General features: G+C 40.8%; 2 protein-coding genes across 4 annotated transcripts in view; one reads left to right on the top strand and one right to left on the bottom strand.

The window, feature by feature from the left end:
- Positions 1-25,288, bottom strand: part of Cflar (CASP8 and FADD like apoptosis regulator) — a 112,757-nt gene that overhangs the window by 35,593 nt on the left and 51,876 nt on the right. The window lies entirely within an intron of this gene.
- On the top strand, positions 5,140-21,567 carry LOC103738679 (caspase-8-like). 2 transcript variants are annotated; one of them, XM_008838787.3, is made up of 6 exons: positions 5,140-5,197; positions 13,603-13,935; positions 15,540-15,645; positions 16,815-16,953; positions 18,924-18,988; positions 21,047-21,567. In XM_008838787.3, exons 2-6 carry the CDS (start codon positions 13,631-13,633, stop codon positions 21,071-21,073), a joined length of 642 nt encoding a protein of 213 aa, XP_008837009.1. In that variant the 5' UTR covers positions 5,140-5,197; positions 13,603-13,630; the 3' UTR covers positions 21,074-21,567. The 2 variants fall into 2 exon arrangements, with proteins under 2 accessions (XP_008837009.1, XP_029422147.1); XM_029566287.1 differs by lacking the exon at positions 21,047-21,567 and having other exon boundaries at positions 18,924-19,088.

Raw genomic sequence — 25,288 nt, forward strand, 5'->3', positions numbered from 1 at the left:
GAGATTTCAACCATGGCACACTGGTAAAATTTCTCTTTTAGAATCTAATTTGAATAACTAACTTTGTAGTGTGAATTTTTTTCAATATACAATAATTGAAGGTCTTTACATGGATATAATGCCCCTTCTCTCCCTTTTTAGAAACAGGGTCTCACTGTGTAACTCATCTTGGACTTGAGTTTGTGGTCTTTCTGCTTCAGTGTCCCCTAGTGTCAAGATCAAATCAAGGAGATTAGCATGCTCATCTCTTACCAATGCAATTTAAGAGGACATAAGAACCTATGGACCCAGAAAGGTTGCTGCTCATGGCTCCTGTGGCTTCTGTGCCCCTTCATCCAGGATGGCAGCATAAAGGTGACCCACAGCTGGTCCCTCAGCTGATGTTTAGTTTTGTCCAAGAATCTCAGCAATGCCACAACAGAACCAAACTGTTTGTGGCCAAACCCACCCCAGGACTTCATAAGACTTCCCCAGCATCCTGTACAGTGCAGCCTTCACAGCCTACCAGCCTGCTCTTTTGAGGCTTTCAACTTGAAAGCTTTTGCCAATAATAAGAAAAAGTGGCTCTCTCCTTGCTTTAATTTACATATCCCAGGTGCACTCATTCATTTGAGTATGCCATCCTACACTTCGATGGTCTGCGTGCCCACATCAGGGAACTCCATGTTTGTAGCCCTTACCCCTCTACAGAGTTCCCTCCCTTGTTGATTTGCAGGTGGTTGTATGGTCCAGATCTTATTATGAAAGTTATAGTTGCTGCCCTCAAGAACTTCACAGCTGAGGATAGGAAGTTTTCATGAAACAATGGGACAGAACTAAGGTGGAGGCTGTGCCTGATGCTGGGGAAACCACAGGGTTTCCAGGGTGTATTTAGCCACAAACAGGATTTGATTTTGTTGCTGTGGTCTTGCCCAGATTCTTGGACAGAATCAAATACCACCTAAGGATACTGTTATTATGAGGCTACCTTTACCCAGTCCTCCTGGGTGCAGAGGCACGTTTAGACACCTCATTTCACCCTCTCAGCTCTAAGTTGGGGCCCTTTGCTCTGAAAACATATTCTGTTTTGGGAAAGAAAGAAAACATCTTCAAAGAAGAGAGATGCTTTTCTTTTTCTTCTTTTAACAGCAAATAATATTTCAACTCATTCACAATAAGGAGCTCATGGGTTTGTTACCTGTTATAACCCCAGAGCCCCACATGGTGAAGGGCTGAAGGGCCCAGGGTTTGCCTCACTGGTGAGACTGCTGGAGGAAAGCCTTGGATTTGAGAGTTCTTTTTTTTAATCAACTTTTTGTGAAATTCATACAATAAATCTTGATCATATTTAGACCCCTCAATTATCTGCACCCCCACAGCCCTGCCCGCCACCAGATTTCATGTATTCTGTCATATATGTTAAGGCCTATTGAGCCAAGTTTGTGTCCCTAAATATCCCTCGGTGTGAGTTCATTCACTGGAGCCTGGTCAAACTAGCATTTCTCCCTTAAAGAAAACCAACTCTCCCTCTCCCAGTAGTTATTGGTTATCAATAGTTTCTCAGTTAAGGTTGGGGCTTCTTACCCATTTCCCCACTTCTATGCTGAGTTGTTGTCTGGCTTGAGCTTGCACATGCCTTGTGCATATGTCACCATTGCTGTAAGTTCCTTCCTGGTGCTTAGGGAACCATTTCCTTATGAGACGAGAGTTCTTCAAAGCAGCCCAAATTGGGAGCCATGGCATTGGGGCCAAGGGAGCATCCTTGTGTATGTGGAGAGAGTTAGCTGTGGGAGTTGGCAGACTTTCAGAGTCCAGGACTGTGGCCTCTCAGAGGTGTTTGCTTAGTATTTATGGAATGAAAACTTTATAGTCTTAATGGTTAACCCAGAAAAAAATTAAAATCTTGAGCTATTTAAAGAAAGCATTCTTGGTTATCATCAGTCCACATTTCTCATTTGGATTGAAGAAATGAAGCCCTAGCAGTAAAATGACCCATCTAAAGTTTCATCCAGGAGGCTGGAGAGATGGCTCAGTGGTTAAGAGCACTACTGCTCTTGCAGAGGACCTGGGTTCAGTTTTCAGCACCCACATGGCAGCCAACAGTTGTTCTTAACTCCAGTTCCAAGGGAGCTGATGTCCTCTTCTGGCATCCTTGGGCACTGTACATACGTGGTGCATCTATATTCATGCATGCAAAATAGTCATAAAATAGAAATAAATAAATTAAAAAACAAAATCTCAGCCAAGTGTGGTGGTGGTAAGCAGAGCTGCCTCTGAGGGTCTCCAAGCCAGAACCTGCCACTCCCAGGCTCTTCTTGTCAGTTGATATAATTTTAGAAATTCATCCATTTCTTTTAGATTTTCCAAGTTAATGGAGTCAAAGTTTTAAAGGCATATCCATATGATTTTCCCGAGTTTCATTGTTATCTGTTACAGTGTCTCCTTTTCTGCCGTAATTTCATTAATGTGGGCTTTCTCTCTCTTTTGCTTACTTTAGCTTTCCAGAGAATCAACTCTTTGCTTCTTTTTTTCTTTGTGATTTTTGTTTGCTTCTATTGTATTAATTTCTGCCCTGACCTGAATTATTTTTCCCATCTATTGCTTTTGGGCTTGGCATGTTCTTGTTTTTCCAAGGCCCTAAGGTGTTTTGTTAAGTTATTAATTTGAAACCTCTCTGATTTTGTCATTCATTTATTTATTATATGCATATGGGTCGGGGGTGCCATATCACATGTCTGGAGGTCAGAGAACAACTTGCAGGAGTTGGTTCTCTTTTTCCACTATGTGGGTTCCAGCAGTGGAACTCAGGCTTGGTGGCAAGTACCTTTATCTGCTGAGCCACCTCACAGGCCTCTCTCTGATTTTTTAATGTATACTTGCAGCTATAAACTTCCTTCTTAGAACTGTCCCCATTGAATCCATAGCTTTTAATCTGTTCTGTTTTCATTTTCATGTGAGTCTAGGAATTTTCTTATTTCCTTCTTGATTTCTTCTATGACCCATTCCTTAGTAGTGTGCTATTTGATCTCCATGAGTTTGTGTATTTTCTTTGGTTTCTCTTATTCTTGATTTCTAGCCCTATCCCGTCATTATCAGACAGAATAAAGAAGTTGTTTCAATTTTCCTGTATTTACTGAGGCTTGCTATGTCTCCTTTTATAGGCTTTATTTTAGAGAAAGCTCTATGTGCTACTGAAAAGAATGTGTATTCTACAGTATTTGGATGGGATGTTCTGTAGATGGCTGTTAAGTTCATTTGATCTACAATGTCATTTAACTTAGATGTTTTCCTGTTTATTTTATTTTTTAAATGACCTGTGTATTAGTGAGAGTAGGGTGCTATGTTGGGGTTGAATCTGTGACTTTATCCCAAGTAATGTATGCTTTATGCACCCATGTTCAGTATTTTAGTGTTTAGAACTGTAATGTCCACTTGATGGATTGTTCCTTTAATCCATATGAACACTTAATCCAGATAAAGTGACCTTCCTTATCACTTCTGATAGGTTTTGGTTTGAAGTCTATTTTGTGAGCTAATGAACAATGACATTTACTTATTTCCTAGGTCCATTTGCTTAGAAACCTTTTTCCATTCTTTCACCCAAAGGTAGCATGTATCTTTGATGGTGTGCATTTCTTGGTGACAAGAAAGAGATGGATCCTGATTTTTCATTCAGTGTGCTAGTCTGTGTCTTTTGTTTGGGATATTGAGACCATTAATATTCGTGGTTATTATTGAAAGGTGTTGCTCAGGAAATAATAGTTGCCAAATGAGGCCTTTGAAATTAAAAAGCTTCTGTACAGCAAAAGAAATAGTTGAGTGAATAGATAACCTATAACATGGGGGAAAAATCTTTGCAAACTATACATATGACAAAGCATTAATACCTAGACTATACAAAGAATTCAAAAAACTAAACAATAAGAAATCAAACAGCCCAATTACTAGATGGACTGATGAAATGAGCAGGTGGTTCTCAAAAGATCAAATACAGGGCTGGGAAAATGCCTTAGGGGGTAACTGTGCTTGCCATCAAGCCTGAAAACCAGAGTTCAGTCTCTGGAACTCACAGGACAGAAGGAGAAAACCAACTCCCTCAGATTTCCTCTGACCTCCATAAGGGGCATGCACACTGCTCATTCTAAATAAATAAATAAATAAATAAATAAATAAATAAATAAATAAATAGTAGCTAAATAATTAAATAGGTAAATAAATAAGTAAATAAATCTTAAAAATATGAAAATATGGATGGCCAAGAAACACATGACAAAAAGTTCAACTTCACTAGACATCAGGGAAATGCAACTTAAAGGAACACTGAGATTCCATCTTACCTTAATGAGACTAGCAGTCCTTAAGATAACAAGTAACCATAAACGCTGGCAAGAATGTAGACAAGAGACCCCTGTTGGTGGGAACGTAAGCTTGGCCAGCCCCTATGGAAAGTCAGTACAGAAGTTTCTCAAAAGACTAACAGTAGGTCTACCATGTGACCAGCCCTACTACTCCTATACAACTATACAACTCCTGTATTTGCCCAAGGGACCCCAAGTCAACATATCATGGAGATACTTGCACATCAATGTTTACTGAAGCACTATTTGCAGTAGCCAAAGTATGGAACCAACCCAAGTATTCAACAGCAGAGAAATGGATAAGGAAAATGAGGTATGTGTGCACCATGGAATCTTTTAAAGCCTTACAGGAAAAAAAAAAAAGGTTACATTGCTTGCAGGAAAATAGATGCAGCTGGAGACAATCTTACTAGGTGAAGTGAGCCAACCTCAGGCACATATCATGTGCTTTTATCATTTGTGGTTTCTAGGTTTTATAGAATCACATACTATCATGTATGTGTATATGACATTGAAAGTAGAAGGAAAACTGTTTGGGGACAAAGGAGACTAAGAGGAGGGGGAAAGGCAGGTGGGTGAATGGAAACATACTTAGCATACAATATGTACATGTATAGAAACTTTGGAACAAAAGTTTTAGGCAGTATCAATCAAACTACTCAGAAGCCAACCCTCTCCTCCTCCTGCTCTCCCTCCTCTACCTCTTCCCTGGTCTCCTCCCCCCATTTGCCTCAGGCAGGATGATGCAGAGCAGGAAGTATAAAAGGCTGCTCTGCAGTTCTTCACCACACTTTGTCTACTGCAGAAACTTGTGAAGAACTTGCTGCATTGCGAGGACCTCTGGATTCATTTTGGATAAGGTCAGCTGGGCTTTTAGAGGGAAGGTTCTTTTTTTATATTATATTTATTATTTGTGTTCTATGTGTATGAGTGTATTGCCTCCATGTATGTAAGTGCACCCATGTCATGCAGTGCCTGCAGAGATCTGAAAAGGGTGTCAGATTCCCTGGAACTGGGAGTTACAGATCATTGTTAGCCACCATGTGGGTGCTGGGAACCAAACCTGGGTCTTCTGCAACAGCTGTGCTCTTAACTGCTGAGCCATCTCTCCAGCCCCCAAGGGAAGGTACTTGATTCTAAAGCTTTCTAGGCTACGAAGTATGGGATCTGGAGGACACAAGACCATAGGGGGCACCCAAATATTGGAGTAGAGAAAAGGGAAACTAGGAGCATTATCTGTGGGATTACAGTCCCTTTGGGTGCCTTCCTGAGGACCCCATGAAGTGTTCAGATCCCAAGGCCCCACTGGCTTAGGTTGATGCATTTCAGTTCTGGGTGTCTCTAAGATGTTCCAAATAAAGCCATCTGAATGAAGGCCTTGTCCTTTTCCTGACTAAATTCATCAAAGAACAGTAGCCAAAACTTTAAATCTAACTGAATTGGCTGCTTACCCCCAAAACTACACATCTTCTGATAAATACACACACACACACACACACACACACACACACACACACACACACACACACAAGAAAAGCAAATGCAATCTTAGCAATTGGATAATTATTTTTATTTGCAGTGCTGGGAATTGAATCCAAGGCCTTACACATTCTAGGCAAGCACTCTACCACTGAGCTACATCCTCAGCCTATCATTTATATTTTTGAGAAATTAAAAAAGAAAAAAAGAAACAAAATAGTCCAGAAAACGAAATAATAGGAAGCATTGATTAAAAACACAGAGATTGGTACTCGTGAGGTTAAGTGTTTTACAGGTGAAGCTATGAGTTATATTCAATTAGAAAATGATGGCATTGGTTGTACATTCTGTTGTAGTTTGAGAATCTTTACTTGGTTGTATACACACTCTGCCTCTAGGGTCTTGCTGTTGACAGTGATGGTGTGCAAAAGAATGTTTGTTAGGTTCTAGGGGACCCCACATCTGGGGGCAGACTGGATTGGAAGAAGCAGCGGTTAGGATATGACCTGAGAGAGGTTTTAGCCACTCAGAAACTTTGAATGGCATGTAGATTTTATCCTGGAAAGTTCGTGCAAGTTTTGTTTTGTTTCCCCATCTTTGAGGTAGTTATCTAAATCACTGAAGGAACTGGTTTGCTGCCAGATTATTTGTTGAATGTCTGTGATTAGATACAGTAAACTGGCATGTGAGTCCCTGATCAAGTTGGGACTCCGGGTCTGGCATGGTCACTAATGCTTGCTGCTCTGGCCTTCCATCTGTAACAGCCAACCAGCCACATTGTCCATTTTATGTGAGGTAACTTTAAAGATTTTTTTAATTGTACCTATTTAGAAATATAATTATCTTTCTCTGTTGAATTTCATCACTGCCTTCCAATAGTAATTAGAACAAAATGGTAAATAGTGTGTGTGTGTGTGTGTGTGTGTGTGTGTGTGTGTGTTCCTCAGGTACCATCTCTTTTGAGTCTTTCGTTGGTCTTAAAAACCTTATTTTAGGCTGGCTGGCCAGCGAGCCCAAGGGTTACATTTGTCTGCTTCACCAGCACAGGGATTGCAAGGGTTGAAATCTTTACAGTGTTACTGCTGAACCCCTTGAGTGAGACACATGGAGCTGAGACTGACTCTGTCTTACTAGCTGGGTTCGAAACTGTGCTAAATCACAACAGTAAAATGAAGGAAAGGGTAACAGTTTCTTCTAGTAAAATGAAATAAAAACTTATATGGGTTTCTTCTGGATATTTATGTTATAATGTAACCATATATTTGCATTTAAATATTTTGGGTCATACATAAAATATTAAGTGTTCTTATAGGTTATGTAATAGAAATGTATTTATATAGAGTATTTGACCACAATTGTGAAAATATATGCATGATATGACAAAGTATTCAAATATATTTATACATATGAATTTACATATAGGTTTGAGTTAATTTCAACATAAAATGTCAAATATGACAAGAAATGTATTTCCAAATTTTAAGATTTAAATTATTTTTCATACTTTTCTATGCTTTTCTCTGTGGGGTGTTACAATTAGTGTTTCCAGAAACAGAAAAATGCAAGAAATGTCTTAAAAACATTAACAATGTTAAAAGCCCATGAATTCATGCAAGGAGTCCAGGACCCATAAAATGAGACCTCAATGTCCTCCCTCTTCTTACTGAGCCAATGGACAAGCAATGATTTTAACAGTCTCATGAAGTCTTTACAGCTAGAGAAATGTGTGACTTAAAAACAATCAAACAAGAATGAATATTGTGCACCATGGAGGATTCTGGGAAGCCAAATGGTTTTCCTGGGCCAGAAAGATGCCACATCAGCATTAATGATGTAACAGAAAAACTCCTTCAAAAGCATTGTCCCATTATTGTAAAGGTAATGTGCTGAGCAAGCTGAGACAGACACAGGAGCCAAGCAGCAGCCGCATTGTGTGTAAACTCATCCTAGGCAATGTGTGTAAACTCATTCATTCTGGCCATATTCTGTAGGGTTGAAAAAGACATGAATGTGGGAAAGGAACTTGTAAGGAAGACTGCAGGGATGGGAGGGAGATAACAGGGCGTGTGTGCGTGTGTGTGTGTGTGTGTGTGTGTGTGTGTGTGTGATCCAAGAGTAAACAGAATGCATTATATATGATGAAATTGTCAAAGAACAAATTTAATCAATCAAAAGTTAAAAGTTTAAATAAAAGAAAATGCTGTGAATGTGTGAGAAGACCCTGAAAGGACTGATTTATTTTATTTTATTTTATTTTATTTTGTCTTTTTGAGACAGGTCCTCCCTGTAGCCCCAGATGGCCTAGAATTTGATATGTAGAGCAGGCCAGCCTTGATCTCACAGAAATACGCTGCCTTTGCCTCCCAAATGCTGGGATTAAAGGCATATGCCATCATTCCTGGCATGGGTTTTTATGTTTGTTTGTTTGATTGATTCTGTAATATTACCTCCAGTAAAGTATTCTAAGAAAATAGATTTGCACTTAGAGATTTTCGTATCAAGTTCATTCTAAGTGTAATAAGGATTAGTTCTGTAAATTACAGTCCATCCATATGAGAGCTGTTTATGAATATTAAAACCTGTGCTGTAAAAAAATATTAAGACATCAAGAATCCGACTGTGGCAGGACAGTGGGGGAGGGGTGGAGAGAGAGGCCTCAAGATGAACGCATACAAGAAGCCGGTTGGCAAAAAGACTGGAAAGGATTCCCCAGCAGGGATATGGGACCAAAGGAGCCAGTAGAGAACAGGCACTTGCTCTCAATGGGGAGAACACAGTTTCTGTGTCAGTAACCTATGGGCCCTGCCACTGCCCCCTCTCATGAAAATATTCATTTAAGAAAAATATGGTAAAATTAAAATAACCTGCAATTCCACCAACCAAAGATAACACCTGGAAATATTTTACTGCTTTTCCTACCAAATATTTTACTCTTTCTCATTTTTCCACTAATATCATCGCCCCCACTCTCCTGTCACAGTTGGATTCTTTTTTTACAAAATATTTTACTTAAAGATAATTTTCAGCCTTTGATGGCTTTCGGGTTTTCTGTTATATTTACAAAAGTTCTTTACCCCTACTAGATGATTTTAAAATTCTCTTATGGGCTGATGACATGGCTCAGCCAGTAAAGGTGCTTGCTGTGCAAGTCTGCCCATCTGAGTTTGATCCCTGGAACCCACATAAAGGTGGAAGGAGAGATGATTCCACAAAGCTGTCTGCTGACCTAACCTCCACATGCGCACCATGAGGCATGTGCACACACACACACACACACACACACACACACACACTTAAAAAGGATTCTCGTGTGTTTTTTAACACATTTTAAAGGTTCAAATCTTTGACTCATCCTCAGTTTATATTGATGTAAGGATTTCAGTTACGGTTCGTTTCTGTTTTGTTTCTTTGGTTTAATTGTTCTAACACCATTTGTTGAAGAAGCCCTGCCAGGTGGCAGGGCTTTGCGTGTTCTTTGGCTCTCTTCCCTGATCACATCCATTTTCGTTGTCATAGAGTATGAGTTGCTTTATTTCTGCTTTTATTGGGAGTCTACCAAGATTTCCGTTGTGGGCAGTTTTTGTGATTAGTTCCTACGTGGCGGGAAAGGATGTGTGTTTTCTTCTGAGAGTGGATGCATACTGGGTTTTGTCTATTAGGTTTTTTAACATTTCTGAGATGTGTGAGTTTCTGAACTCACTATGTAGACCAGGCTGGCCTTGAACTCACAGAGATCCGCCTGCCTCTGCCTCCCAAGTGCTGGGACTACAGGCGTGCGCCGCCACGCCCGGCTTTTCTGCTATTTTTTTTAAGATAAATTTTCAGTTCTTAGGGACTGGAGAGGTGGGTCAGTGGTTAAGAGCACTGACTGCTCCTGCGGAGGACCTAGGTTCAATCCCCAGCACCTACATGGCAGCTAACAACCATTTGTAACTCCAGTTCCAGGGGATTCAACGCCTTCTTCTGACCTCTGAGGGCACTGCATGACACAGGTGCTCTTACACACATGCAGGCAATACACTCATACACGTAAAATAAAAATAATAATTTTTTTAAATTTAAAGATAAATTTTCAGTTCTCTGAAGGATTTAGGTTCTAATATTTTATTTGTCTTTTAAAAACACATGTGTGCTGGTGCCTCTCTGCAATGTGGGGTTTTACCTGGCCTAAGAGGCACTACCTGCCCTGCCTTGGACTGCTCAGAAGTCCACTTCCTATACCGCCACTCCCTCTGTAACATATAGCCTTTAGCCCAAGACCACAACCAAGCCAGCATTTATTCCTCTCCCACCTGTCCTACCCTCTCTCTGTCTCTTCTGTTTTTCTATGGCAGGATCTCACACTGTAGTAGTTCAGGCTGACTTGGAACTGACTATATTGCCCAGCCTTTTCTTAAACTTGTGGCAATCCTTCTGACTATTGGGATTACAGGTGTAAGCCACCATCCTTGGCTTCCCAGGCAGCATTTTCATTTATCAAAATAATATCTGCATTATATTACCCTTAACACCACATAGAAAAAGAAAGGCAAATTCCCTTCCTGACTCCCTCACCTCCAATCCTGGCCTTATTCTGAAAGCCCCAGAGGAGACAATATCCTGAGTTTGGTATGCCTGCTTGCGGAGCCCCCTAACCTTTATTACATGCTTTTGTTGCTGAAACTTCTGGAAATCAAGAGATCAGTAGCCAAGTCAGGTGAAGGAGAGGGTGTTTATCATGATGTTGGGCTGACATCCAGATCATTCCATAATGGTGCCAGGCCAGAGCTCAAGTTCCTAGGGAAATTTACAGTCAATTTATATTCGGAAGTTAAGCAAGTATTGGGTTCCAGAAGCCTATAGGTAGTAGTTGAGCAATCTGTTACACATAAGCACATGGTTACAAAAGATCACAAGAATGTAGCAGTTTGGCAAACAAAGATTTCAGCGAGGGCACCTGCTAGTTAAGCCCGGAGTAAAGCATAAGGGGCAACAGCAGATTTCTATTTGCTTTCCTGATTCTTGTCTTATCTCACCCAGGTCTTCCACAATTTAAGGGTCTTAGCAACAATCTCATTGTTAGTAAATTTGTATTGCCATCACACCCTTGCATTGTTTTAAATATTATTTGAAAGCTGTGGTAAGACTTTTGTTTTGTCTTATTGCAATTTGATTTTCATTTTCATCTTAGAGGTGTACCCATTTTAATTTCAGAGCCTGGAGCACATTGCTCTTAATTGTTATATACTAAGTTGAGCTATGTCTGAACTTAGTTTATCCAGCCATTCTTCACAAAAATGCACGTGCACTATTTGAAGTTGTCAAGTTACACGTAATGTTGTGATTTGTGAGGTTCCACAAATGTGCCCAGTTGAACATGTGTGTTTCTATATAGAGAGAATTTTTGCTTGGTTTTGTTTTGTGGGGGGGGTGTTTTTGTTTTTGAGATAGTTTTATTATGTAGCCCTGGCTGGCCTAGACCTCAGTATGTAAACCAGGTTAGCCTAAAACTCAGAGCGATCTGCTGCCTCTGCTTCCTGAGTAAGACAGAAAATTCTTTCTTCTCTTTTCCTTTTTTCTCACTATGTAGACGAGGCTGGCCTTGAGTTCACAGAGATCCGCCTGTCTCTGCCTCCCAAGTGCTGGGATTAAAGGTGAGTGCCACCACTCCTGACCTAGATTTATTTTTTATTATGTGTATGTGGGGGGGGGGTATGTGCCCATGAGTGAAAGTGTTGGAGGAGGCCAGAAGAGGACATCAGATCCCCAGAGCTGTTATAGGCAGTTGTGAGTCACCGGAGATGGGTGCTAGAAACTAAACTGAACTGTTCTTTGCAAGAACAATACTCAGTCTTAACCACTGAGCAACCTCTCCTCTTATTTAAGGAATAGGATTATTAGTTTGCTCCCTTGTGTGCCCAGCAGTTTTTCTTTGTTATACTTTGAACATGTGCTGGCCATATGTTTCAAATGCTTTTCTTTTTTAATATTTTATTTATTATTTTAATTTATGTGTACGAGTGTATTGCCTGCGTGTATGTAAGTGCCTCCATGTCATGCAATGCCTAGGAGGTCAGAAGAGGTCCCCCAGAACTGGAGTTACATGTAGTTGTTAGCTGCATTGTGGGTGCTGGGATCCAACCCAGGTCCTCTGCAAGAGCAGCCTGTTCTCTTAACAGCTGAGCTATCTCACCAGCCCCCAAAATGCCTTTCCTAAGTAAAAGAATTTTCATAACTGATTTTTGCAGTGAAACATCTAGATTTTGAATCAAATGTAATGTGGATCCTTTATAAGATGTTGTTCCTCTCTGTTTCCAAAATCAAGAAAACTTGTTTAAATGATGATCTAATCTCTAGGTCAAAGAAGACAAAAGAAATTTTGCTTCATAATCCCAATTCTAACAATTTATTTAAGAAAATAATTAGGGAGGACCAGTGACATAGCTCAGCAGGTAAAGATGCTTATCATGTAAGCTTAATGACCTGAGTTCAATCCCTGGAACGCACAAAAATGTGGAAGAACCCACTCCACAGAGTTGTCCTCTGACCTCCTCACACTCCTGTGGTGGCACACACATGCCCATACATCTCTATCTCTCTCTCACTAATAATACATAATCAGGGACATGGAGAAGATGGAGAAGTGTCCAGTTTCTGAATAGTGTTTTAACAGTGAAACTGGAGAAACGCTAGGTGTGGGAGCACATATCTTTAATCCCAGCACTTGGAAGGCTAAGACAGAAGTTATTGAAGTTCAAGGCCTGGTACATGGCGAATTCCAGGCCAACCCAAGCTACATAATGGACCTTGTTTCAAAAACTCGTAAGCAAAGATATAGAATATTGTTCCCAGTGAGTTTTACTATATCCACTTGCTACAAATCAAAAAACATAAAAACATGTTGAAGGATACTCAGTGGAACAGGATAAATGTTCATTGTAAGAGTCAAGTGAAGAAAACTTCAACAGTGGGTGTATATATCTGCTTATGTGGCCCAATTGAAGTTTTTATATCAGAGTTTCTTCATGTGTGTGAATACATGAGTGTATGTAGTATATGAAAATGATTCTGTGATCATACTGTAATTTTCTGTATTTTGAATTTTCAGACCTCCAAATCAACTGTTGATGTTATAGAATGGGAAAAGGCAATTCTGAAAGGGACAGTAAAGTTTTTTGGGCCATTAAAAAACATGAAAACTTATTGTAATGGAAAATCAAAAATATAGTTATTTTATGTTATTGTTAGTTTGCTTTTGGTGTTTTGAGACAGTCTCCCTGTGTAACCTGGAACAGCTCTGTGGACCAAGTTAGCCTTGAACTTGCAGCAATCCCCCTGCCTCTGTATCTTCAGTGCTGGGATTGCAGGTGTGTACCACCATGCCCAGCTAAAAATATTTTTATTTTAGCATCAGGTGTATAGTAGAAGGCCATGGATGTGGTTCCTTCAGCCACTACCTCTGAGTGCTGGGTCGGATTAAGGTTTTCATCCATGAATGTTCAGGAAGGACGGTCTGAGTCCTTTAAGACTCAGAATCAATCCTCCTATTGCATCAGAGGAAAGTTTCAAGGTTATAGTGAAGGATAGTCATCAAAGGTACTGTACCCTGGTCAGGAGTGTCTAACCACTGGCTTTCTCTGCTTTTACCTCTAAAAAGTAGCAGAAACGTGCTCTATTTTGTTTCATAGTGTTTCTCACCTTTTCCCTGTAAAATGTCTGGAATACAGTAAATGCACTTGATGAAGAAACAAACCAGCAGCTGGTCTTTTGCTTCCTCACTTGAACATTGCATTGTATGTGGATCTAGGTGAGCACTCTCCTACCTCTTGACTAGGATGGATTTCGGCAGCTGTCTTTACCTCATTTCTGAACAACTGGACAGTAATGAACTGGCTGCCCTCAAATTTCTAAGCCTGGACTTCATCCCACTGAAGAAGCAGGAGCCCATCAAGGATCCCATGGCATTATTCCAGAAACTGCAGGAAAGGGGTGTGTTCTGGGAAGGAAATCTGTTCTTCCTGAAGGAGCTTCTTTTCCTCATCAATCGGCTGGACCTGCTGACCAATAACCTAGGCAGCAGCAAGGAGGAGATGGTGAAGAAACTGCAGATTGCTGGCAAAGCCCATGTGTCTGCCTACAGGTGGGTAGACATAACCTGGTGTGGGGACCGGGAGATGTAGGCTGGAGGGACATGTCTTTGTGATGCTGCTGACAGGGTGCATGGCCTTGGTGTGAATTGTGGGTCTCTGGGCTAGATGAAGAAATGTAGGTGCTAGATATATAATTCAGAGAGAAAATGCTAAAACCACAAAATAATTTATTTTTCATGCGGTGTGGCACAAAAAGGGACGTGAAAGCTGGAGGGAGACTTATTGGGATGAAGGGGTTAAGTGAGGGGTAAGAGAGGCCAATGGGGGAGATACAGTCGAAGTATGCAGGTGTATTAAATGTGAAAGAATGAATATATTTAACATTACCTTCCATGTGCTGATACTGAAATAGAGTTTTAATAACTATTCTAGTTCTCTCCATCTTCTTTCTTGTTACAGTTGCCACAGATGTTAGGGTTAAAATGGCGAGTTTGAGAACACTGAGGAAGACAAATGAGGCTTGCAGCTGGTTTGAGGTAGCCAAACTAACCAGATAAGAGGAAGGACAGGGCTCTGGGGGGAAAAAATAAAACAAGAAAGCTGGTCTCAGCAGGCTCTGGCTGGTTCCCATGAAGCATCCCCCTAAAGGAGCATGTACAAGGCATCGTTGCCCTTTCCCCTAGTAAACGGCAATGAGTAGTCACACCTTTATACATATTCTTGCATCTAATGCATCAAGTTGTAACAGACTGAATTGTGGGTAATGATGGCTTTTAAGAAAGCCTCAGTCTACTCCAGGAAAGGGACCACCCAGACCACCCCAGGGATGGACAAGGGAGGAGAAGGGAAGGATCAGGACCTATGGGTGCAGATACCAGAGGCAGCCCCTTGTGGGTGCTGCTGGACTGGTCTGCCCACTACTCTCAGCTGCTGAAGTAAACGTTGATTTGCTTGCTCTCCTTGTGCTCCAGTGTGAATCTTCTTCCAGGACCCAAGAACCAAGACTGCTGTTGTGGTTGGATTAGGGCCATGAGGGAGAAGGCAGTTCCACCCATGCATAGCACTCCCACCTTGGTGGCCCTGCTTGCTGATGACCACATCATGTGCTTGCTTTGCCTGTCCATTGGCCAAGGCCTTACTGCTTCCCACACTGACCGCCCTCCCACGTACTTGTGAATCTATGGATACCTACCATGAATTTAAGACTTTTATTTCATATCTGAAGACTCAGTTGACACAGTTGTCTCATAAGGCCTGGCCCCACACAGAATGCTTAGTACCTGTGAGCATGACTGAAGCTAGTGCTAGACTACCTCAGGAGAACAGGGCTTGGGTCATCCTGCTCAAAGCTATGTGTATTAGTTACTTTCTTTTTTTAAAAAAAATATTTATTACTTTTATGAATGTATTGCCTGCATGTATATATGTAAGTACACCCTTGTCCTGCAAAGCCTGAGGAGGTCAAAAGAGTGCTGGGAATCAAATCCAGGTTCTCTGGAAGAACAGCAAATGTTCTTAACCATTGAGCCATCTCTCCAGCCCCAAGTTGGCTCTGTTTTAAGGAGGCTCTTGGAAAGAGGCCCACTGTGACTCCACATAGCAATGGGAAATGATCCAGGACGTGTTTCTAAAGTGTCTTCATTTCCCACCCCAGGGTCATGCTATTTCGTCTCTCAGAAGAAGTAAAAATGGAGGACTTGAGATCTCTTAAGTCTCTTTTTAAGGAGAAGAGCCCCATTTGTAAGCTGGATGATGCCTCGGTAAGACTAGGTATCTGAGACATGGTATTCATGTATCTCAGGATGGTCCCAAATTCACTATGTAGCCAGAGATGACCTTGGACTTCTGATCTCCCTACCTTCACCTCCTGAGTGCTGGGATTACAGACATGTGCCACTACTCTTGGTTTGTGTGGCACCAAGATCGAACCCAGGGCTTTGCGCATGCTAGGCAAGCATTCTACCAACTAAGCTACATCCCCAGTCCCTGTATTCTGGCTTCTTAGCCAGGGAGAAGAAAGTAGTCAGAGCAGGAATGCTGTAGATCTGATGATGCCTTTGCACTATGAAAGGCTGCTCCACTTAATCATGGGGCAGAGTCAGGAGCCAGAGAAGACAGGTTGTACAGCGCAATACAGAGTGGGACCCAGCAGAGCCAGGAAGGAAGTGATGGTCTGGGTGACATTTACCCAATTCTGCAGCACTGAAACAGCTCATGCATTTTTTTTCTCAATGTATATGGTATGTTTCTCCCTGTGTTGTGTGTCCGAGTATGTTTTGTGGTGTCTATATGTTATGTGTATGCTGTATATGTGTTTCTTGTATATATATGTGGCATTTGTATCAGTGTGTGGATGTGTGTATCTCTATGTGCTTCTCTATTGGTCTGTATACATCTCTATGTGTGTTTCTCTACTAATCTGTATCTGTATATGTGTGGTATATATGTGTCTGTCTTTGTTGTGTGGTGTACCTGTTTTGATGTATACTGTGTATGTATCTGTGTGTATATTTAGTATTTGTGTCTTTGTGGATGGTGTCTCTCTGTGTAGATGGTATGTTTATATGTCTCATTGTGGGTTAATTGAGGTTCAGAGGTAGATAAGGTGCCAAAGGCAATGTCAGTACAAGGCAGTCCCAGGCTGTTCCATCCATACACCTCAGGCTGGTTCACAGATAAAGGCATCTGTATATAGTTTGAGACTTGGGGATTGGGGGGCATCTGACATGGCTTCTCTATCTTGCCACTGTTGTTCCTGTTAGACAAAAAAACAAAAAACAAAACCAGAATGGCCTTCCTGACTGTCTGTCAGCTATGAGGGGAGTAAGGCTGGACCCTTGGTTTGGAGAAAGTAGAAATTAATGGAAAAAAAAATCGAATCTGTAAACCAGTGCACTCAGTCCAGTCTTCCCACTTTATTTCTCCATAGAGCTTGCTTGACATTTTCATAGAGATGGAAAAGGAGTCCCTTCTAGGAGAAGGAAATTTGGACAACCTGAAAAATATGTGTGAGCAAGTCAACAAGAGCCTGCTGGAGAAGATTGAGGATTATGAGAAATCAAGCAGAGGTAGTTGGTCTGACCCTTTGGGTCCATAACACCCTCTCTGACATTGGAAAATCCCTGAGCAACAGCTGTTTCTGATCATGTTTGGGTGTTTTCTCTTTTTTTAATGCACAGAAAAGAACAAACCTTGAAGCAGGTTCATATTCAGTTTCAGATGGTAGTGCTTCTAGATACGTTTTCAAATGTAGAGTTGATTTGCTCTTTGATCGCCTCATCGCTTCTTCTCACCATCTTCTGCCACATGCTAATATCAGGATGAAGTTTCAGCACCCACTTGTAATCAATCACCTTTGCTCTGCTCTGAAATTTGTAAGGGGAGTTTGCACAGGCCCTGCAGCCCCATGCTGGCACGTCTGAAATAAGAGCAGTTGGTCTTCAGAAGTTCTTAGCTATTTTCTCTGTTTCTATTTGCTTTTGCCCATGGGCACGGGTAACTAGATTCTAATTATTTCAGAACATTCTTGATCAAGTCACTTCTTCAAGTTACTCTGCTCTGTAGGTTAGAGGCCTCTTGGCCAACTGTGTAATCCTTCTCCATCCACTGTTAAGTTCGGGCTCCCAGGTCCACTGCCTGAGCTCTCCATCATCTGCCTGCCTCCTCCTGGGGATGCTCCAGCCAAATTCCCCTTCTTATTCCAGGAGGGGAGGAACTCAGTCTGTTCCTCTGTTTGTTTCCTTGCCTGGGGAAGCTAAGCTGAAGAAGCAGAAGGAACTTCCCAGGGTCTCTTTCAATTTTTTTCTTAATCAAATATTCTGATTAAAAGATTAATCTCTGGGGCTGGAGAGATGGCTCACCGGTTAAGAACACTGGTTGTTCTTGCAGAAGACCTGGGTTCGAATCCCAGCACCCACATGGCAGCTAACAACTGTCCGTAACTCCAGTCCCAGGGGATCCAACAGCCTCTTCTGACCTCCACGGGCATTGCATGACATGGGTGCACTTAGGACACACAGGCATAACACTCATAACACATAAAATAAAAATAATAAAATTTTTAAAAAAGATTAATCATCACCAGGTATGGTGGCACACACCTTTAATCCCAGCATCCAGGAGGCAGATGCAGGCAGATCTCTGTGAGTTCAAGGCCAGCCTAGTCTACATAGTGAGTTCCAGGACAGCTGGGACTACAGGGAGACCCTGTCTCAAAAAGACCAAAAATAAAAAAGGATTAATCTCTGCTCACATGAGGATGATTTTAAATTCAAAGAAAACAGCAATGCCCTATTCCATAAGTATTAATATTGGTAATTCTTTCTTATCATTTCACCTTTGCTCTTCGTGTGTGATACATTTTGGATCACTCTTCTTTAAAGATAAAATCTGAGCAATGTCCATGGAACCAGATCTTCCCTACTTCCAAGCCTGCTTGAGCCCAGGCCTTTCAGAGCCCCTTCAGTGCTTTTGAATCAAAAGTAGCTTATCCTGAGCCCATGATTTTGTTAATGACTGCCTTACAGATGCCACAAGACCTGTGTACAATTTTCCTTTTTGTGATAAGACACTTTGCACTTACATTTCCAGAGTTGTGCAAACTGACCTGCCTAAAAGACCTCTACTTACTGAAACATTGTATTCAAGGCAGTCTTAATGTGCATGTTTAAAAGGGCCTTGGGGATCATCGAGATGGTTCAGTGGATAAAAATGCTTGCCATGCAAGCCAGGTGAACTGAGTTTAATTCCTGTAAAGGTGGAAGGAGATAACCAATTCCACAGAGTTGTCCTCTGACCTCTGCGCGCGCGCGCACACACACACACACACACACACACCATACAGCACCCCCTCACATCTGGCACATACACATCATGCATACACACATGTGCACACATACACTCACACATAGCATGCACACACATACACATATAATTTAAAATTTTTAGGACCTTAGGCTGTCCTAGATGTTATGTATTTCTTTACCAGACAACTTTTGCTGCCATGCCTCTCATTCAGGATATTTCTTGGTCCTTGCAGGGGAGGGGTGCTCCAGAGTGCAGGAAATGTCAGACTCTCCAAGGGAACAAGACAGTGAGTCACAGGTATGTGGTCACCTCCTCTTTCCCTTTGCATTAAAGATTCTGATTCTTGTGATTTTTAGTTTTTTCTAAGCTGTTAGATGAGCCAGTAAGGGGCAGAAACTCATTGGAAATATTGAGAACCTTTTTTAGGGGGGAAAAAAGTTCACAAAAGAATCAGTTAAAAATGTAATTCTTAGTCGGGCATGGTGGCACATGCCTTTAGTCCAGCACTCGGGAGGCAGAGGCAGGCAGATCTCTGTGAGTTCGAGGCCAGCCTGGTCTACATAGTGAGTTCCAGGCCATCTGGGGCTACTGGGAGACCCTGTTTCAAAAAGACAAAAAAAATGTAATTCATTTTAAAATGTGGCTTCTCTAGCTTTCTATGGGTTTATTATTGTAGGTGTTTGAGACAGGGTCTCATATAGCCCATGTTGGCCCCAAACTTACTATGTAGCCAGGGATGACCTTGAACTCTTGATTCTCCTGCCTGTACCTCCCAAGTGCTGGGATTACAGGCATGGACCACCACACCTGCCTCTAAATTTTTAAGTTTAAAAAAGTATTTTTATTTTGTGTGTGTTTTGCCTGCATGTATGTGCAATGCCTGTGCAGGCCAGAAGAGGGCATTGGATCCTCTGGAACTGGTGTTAAGGATGGTTAGGCACCTTGTGGGTGCTGGCAACAGAACCCAAGACCTCTGTAAGAGTAACCAGTGCTTTTAGCCACTGAGCCATCTCTCTAGCCCCTGGGCTCTAAATTTATATTATAAGGCCAAAGAATAGATGGACTAGATGGAGGGTACAGAGTGTGGGAAGCTCTTCTTTCAGCAGCTATGTCAGCCAAAGTGGAGAAAACTTTGCCAAGGAATCTAGCAGAGCTGGAGCAGGCAAGGCCTTGTCTTTCAGCTTGACATTTCAGAGATTTCTCCTTTGTGATTATGCATAGGCAAGAGATGATCTCATTATCTCTTAGTTTTGTCTCAATGAGCCTGTAGGGAAATTGCCTCTCTAGACATAGCTTCTCTTTATGTAGTTTTCAATACATATGTATTCGCCAGTACATTTTGACTCATTAGCCCATTCACTTCTCCCTGTGGCACAAAGCACAGGAGGCTTCTCAATTAGGCTTGAGAAAGAATATGTACTAGGGTGGGCCCCTGAGAAAATTCTCAAACCTCTTTCAGACTGGAAAGCAAGGGTTAAACATAGTGTGGCACTCTGAGGCAGCATAGCATTCTACAGGCATTGTGGTCACTAAAGAGCTAAAGATACCATCTCAATACCTTAGTAAACCATAGCATTACAGTATCTTTTATGTAAAGTAAGTAGTAAATACTTAGATACTTAATAGTCAATACCAAATATACTTTGTAAGTACTTAATAAAACACTTTATGCCTTAAAAAAATCTATTAAAAAGTGAATGATTTGTACAATATGAAGAGAAATCCACATATTAGAAAACATGTTAAACCCCTAAGAGATTAGGTAGCGTGCTCAGAGTCTTAAGTTTTGAAGTCCTAGAACAAGGCATTTATTTTCCTAGCCTGGGGTCCTTTTCTGTGTTTCAAGTGGCTGCACAGACTTCCAACTAGATGCTAAGAATCTCAGCCTGAAACAGCCCTGGGGAAGTATGCAGAGCACAAGGCCCCTCCCTCTGATTCTTACTGTCAGGATTCTATAACCATGGCATGACTAGCCCTTTGCTCTCCACCAGCCATGGTGGCCCTGAGCACTGGCTTATGACATCAGCTTTAACCACCCTGGGACCATACTTTTTTTTTTTTTTTTTTTTTTTTTTTTTTTAAAAAAAAAAAAAAAAAAAAAAAAAAAAAGAGGACGATAAATCTTTCACTGTGATATATCAAAATAACTCCACCTGCCTCTGCTTCCCAAGTGCTGGGATTAAAGGCGTGTTTCACCATGCTCAGCTGGAGCCATACTATCTTAAATGGGAAGGCCCTCACCTGTTATCCAAGAAGGCACAGATGATGAAAGATGATGATTGACTGGGACTGAAGCACTGTTAAAGATTCATTTGGTAATTTATGAATCTTAGCCCCTCTCTTCTGCCTTTACAGATCAAGGAGCAGGAGCAGCTTATGTGAATTCCCTCCAAACCTCTCTCTCCCAAACCTGAATATGAAAGATCCTTCATATAACTCAAGAATGAGTCTGGAGCAAAAGTGTGGAGTGCCCACATGAAAGAGTTTCAGAGCTGTAATAAATGTATATACCTTATAACATGTACTGTATTATCTAATAAATTATGATATATATATTTGTTTTAAAAGTATGTATAACTTTTTATGCTTACAAAGTTAAAAAACATTCACTGAGATATTTGGAGAATATTGAGAAATCTATGAGAGGAAAATAAGTCATCTATCTCCTACTATCCGAAGATGACAATTGTTACTAGCATGATCCTGTCATATGTGGAATTCAGGAGGTTGGGAGGGGTATGAAAGTAGAGCTATTAGAGTTTGGCAGGAGAAAGGGGTGGAGGAGGTTTGAGTGGGTAATATGGGGGTGAAATATGGTCAAAACACTTTATACACATCTATGGAAGTATCATAACAAAACCCACTGCTTTGCTCAAGTAAAGATTACGAAAGAATTTTTTAAAACATAGGACTGGAACATGCAGGAACTATGGGACACCATGAAAAGACCAAAACTACACATCATAGGCATAGTAGAAGGAGAAGAATTTCAGGTTAATGGTATTGACCAGATCTTAAACACAATTGTAGGAGAGAATTTCCCCAAATTAAGGCAATGCATGACGATACAAATATAAGAAGTACATAGAACACCAAATAGACAGGACCAGAAAAGAAACTCCCCATAGCACATCATAGCAAAAACATTAAATGCGCAGAACAAAAAGAGAATACTGAAAGCTGCGAAAGAAAACAACTCACATATAAAGGAAAACCCATCAGAATTACAGCTGACTTATCAATGCAAACTATGAAAGCCACAAGAGCCTAGACCAAAGTATTCCCAGTTCTAAGTGACCATAGATGCCAACCCAGAATACTTTACCCAGAAAAAATGTCTATTATTGTTGAAGGGGAAAGAAATATATTCTCCAACACAAATAGGCTGAAAAACTACATGTCCACAAAACCAGCCCTTCAAAGAATACTTGAAGCAATACAAAGAATGGAGAATGGAACGACTCTACCTAAAGGGCAACAGAAAGAAACCAAATGAAGTTATGATTGTGAAAACACAAAATTAGGCCAAGAATGCAAACAGTTATCAAAATGATGGCAACCAATACACACCTTTCAATAATACCTTTAAGTATCCATGGACTGAACTCCCCAGTCAAAAGACACAGACCGGTTGAATGGATTAAGAAACAAAATACATCCTTTTGTTGTCTGCAAGAAACCCATCTCACCTTCAAAGACAGGCACTACCTTAAAGTAAAAGGATGGAAAAGAATATTCCAAGCAAATGGCACTAAGAAATAAGCAGGGGTTGCTATACTACGCCCTAAGAGGGAAGTTTATAGCTCTAAGTGCCTACATTAAAACCTCAGAAAGAGCATATATAAATGACTTAACAAAACAACTCAAGACTCTGGAAAAGCAAGAACAAATGAAACCCAAACCCAGCAGATGAGAAGAAATAACAAACATGAAATAGAAACAAAGAAAACAATAAAAAGAATGAACGAATCTAAGAGCTGGCTCTTTGAAAAACTAAACAGAGAGACAGACCCTTAGCCCAATTAACCAAAAGAAATCAACAAAATCAGAGAAAAAAAAGGGAAACATCGCAAGAGATACCAAAAAGATCCAGAAAACCATAAGGGAATAATAATAATACTATACTTGCTCTCATCCCTGTCCCTGCAGGCCTCTCTCACAGGCTGGCTCCAATTCCTTAACCACAAATCCCAGAACCAACTTCCCAAGCCAGATTAACCAATCACCCTACCATAGACTCTAAGTCCTCACCTAGGCGTAACCTAACCTCCAAATTCTCAGGCTCTGGATCAGACAGACAGACAAGCTCAGCCAGGACTCTGTTAAGTCAGATCAAGCTCACTGCCTCCCTACTCCATTTCTCTCATGCACCCCTACTTTGTCCCTTCAGGCCTCTCTCACATGCGGGTTCCAATTCCTTCAGCTCAAGTCCCAAAACTAGCTTCTCAAACCAGATTAACTAACCACCCTACCATAGATCCCTAAGTCCTCATCTAGGTGGTCCCCTCACCACCAAAGTTTCAGCCTCCAGATCAGGCAAACAGACCCGCTCAGCCAGGACTCTGATCATTCTACTACCCAGCAAGAACCTGAAATACCCACCAAGTTATCTTCCATACGCAAACAAAAAGTAACTAAGCTACATAAACAATATTAACAGAAGCAAAATTAAATTAAATTAAAGCAGAGCAGAAGTTCCTGTTGAACATGTAACCAACAAAGAACATCCATGTGTCCAGATGGCAACAAAAAAGCACAGACAATATGAAAAACCAGGAAAATATGTCCCTAACAAAACCCACGAGTCTTAGAGAAGTGCAGAACATTAAGAAGCACCCTGTAGAACCCCAGGAAACAGAATTTAAAAGAACAATCATAAACATGTTCAAAGAATTACAAGAAAACACAAACAACTCAAAGAACTCAAACAGGAAAGGCATAAACTTTTGATGGAATCCCAAGAATATACAAATATTCAGCTTAATGAAATATCAAAAACAATTCATAATTTGAAAAGCGAATTCACTAAAGAGATAGAAATAGTGAAGAAAACCCAAATGGAAATGAACACGGGACTGAAAGACTTAATAAACCAATTAGAAGCAACAAGAGAAAGTCTCACAAGCAGAATGAATGAAATGGAAAACAATATCAAGACTGGAGGATAAAGTTGATCTGGACTCCTTAAGAAAAGAATATGCAAAATTCAAAAATACACAGGAATGGAATACTCAGGGAATGTGAGACAACATGAACAAATCTATGTATCATAGGCATACAGGAAGGAGAAAAAAATCAAACCAATGCCATGAAACAGATCTTCAATAGGATTATAGAAGAAAACTTCCCTAAATTAAGGAAAGCTATACATATAGAGAGTCAAGAAGCACAGAGGACACCATTAAGACATGATCAGAACAGAAAGTCCCCACGAAATATCATAGTAAAAACATTAAATGTACAGAACAAAGAGAGGGTACTGAAAGCTGCTAGAGAAAAACAAGTTACATATAAAGGAAAACCCATCAGAATAACAGCTGACTTTTCAATGCAAACTTTGAAAGCCAGAAGACTCTGGAACAAAGTATTCCCAGTTCTAAACAACCATAGATGCCAACCCTGAATATTTTATCCAGCAAAACTATCTATCAAGGTCAAAGGGGAACAGAAAATTTTACATAATATAAATGGGCTGAAAGAATTCATGTCTTCCAAACCAGCACTACAGAGAATACTTGAAGCAATACAAAGGACCAAAGCAAAAAATGAGCATTCCCAAAAGGCTACATAAAGAAAATAAAGGTATAGCAATGGAAACACAAAATAGGGCCACAAACACAAAGAAATTAAAATGACAGTACACAATCCACACCTTTCAATAACAACACTAAATATCAATGGCTGAACCTCCCTATCAAAAGACACAAATTGGTGACATGGATCAAGAAAAAAAAAAAGTCCATCTTTTTGTTGTCCTCAAGAAACTCATCTCACCTTCAAGGACAGACACTATCTTAGGGTGAAAGGATGAAAAAAAAATTTAAGCAAATGGCCCTAAGAAGCAAGCAGGTGTCACAATTTTAATAACCGACAAAATAGACTTCAAATTAAAACTCATCAGAAGAGATAAGGAGGGTTACTTCATTCTAATCAAAGGAACAATTGACCAAGAAGATATAACAATCATGAACATTTATGCACCAAACTTTGGAGTACCCAATTTCATAAAATCAGTAGTCCAGGACTATAAAACAGAGATTAGCACTAAATTAGTGATTAGTGGGTGTGATGGCTAATCCTGGGTGTCAACTTGATTGGATCTGGGATTAACAGAAATGAAAGAGATCTTCTTGACTGGATCATCTGAAGCCGGAAGACACACCCTAAATGTGGGTGTTACCTTCTGATGGCAGCCCATATAAAAAGCCAAGGCAGAGGAGAATGCCAGGCTTCTTGCTGCTTGTCTTCTCTATCTCTGGTGAGTTCGTCTTGCTGCTGTAGACTGAAGACTAGCTGATCTTTTGGAATTCGTCAGACCTTCAGTGCCAGATTGGGACTACTGGGACATCCAGCCTTGTGGACTGAGCAACTATGGAT

The sequence above is a fragment of the Nannospalax galili genome, unplaced genomic scaffold (genome assembly GCF_000622305.1).
Source record: "Nannospalax galili isolate Female #2095 unplaced genomic scaffold, S.galili_v1.0 scaffold1199, whole genome shotgun sequence".
In the NCBI taxonomy this organism is placed as follows: Eukaryota; Metazoa; Chordata; class Mammalia; order Rodentia; family Spalacidae; genus Nannospalax; species Nannospalax galili.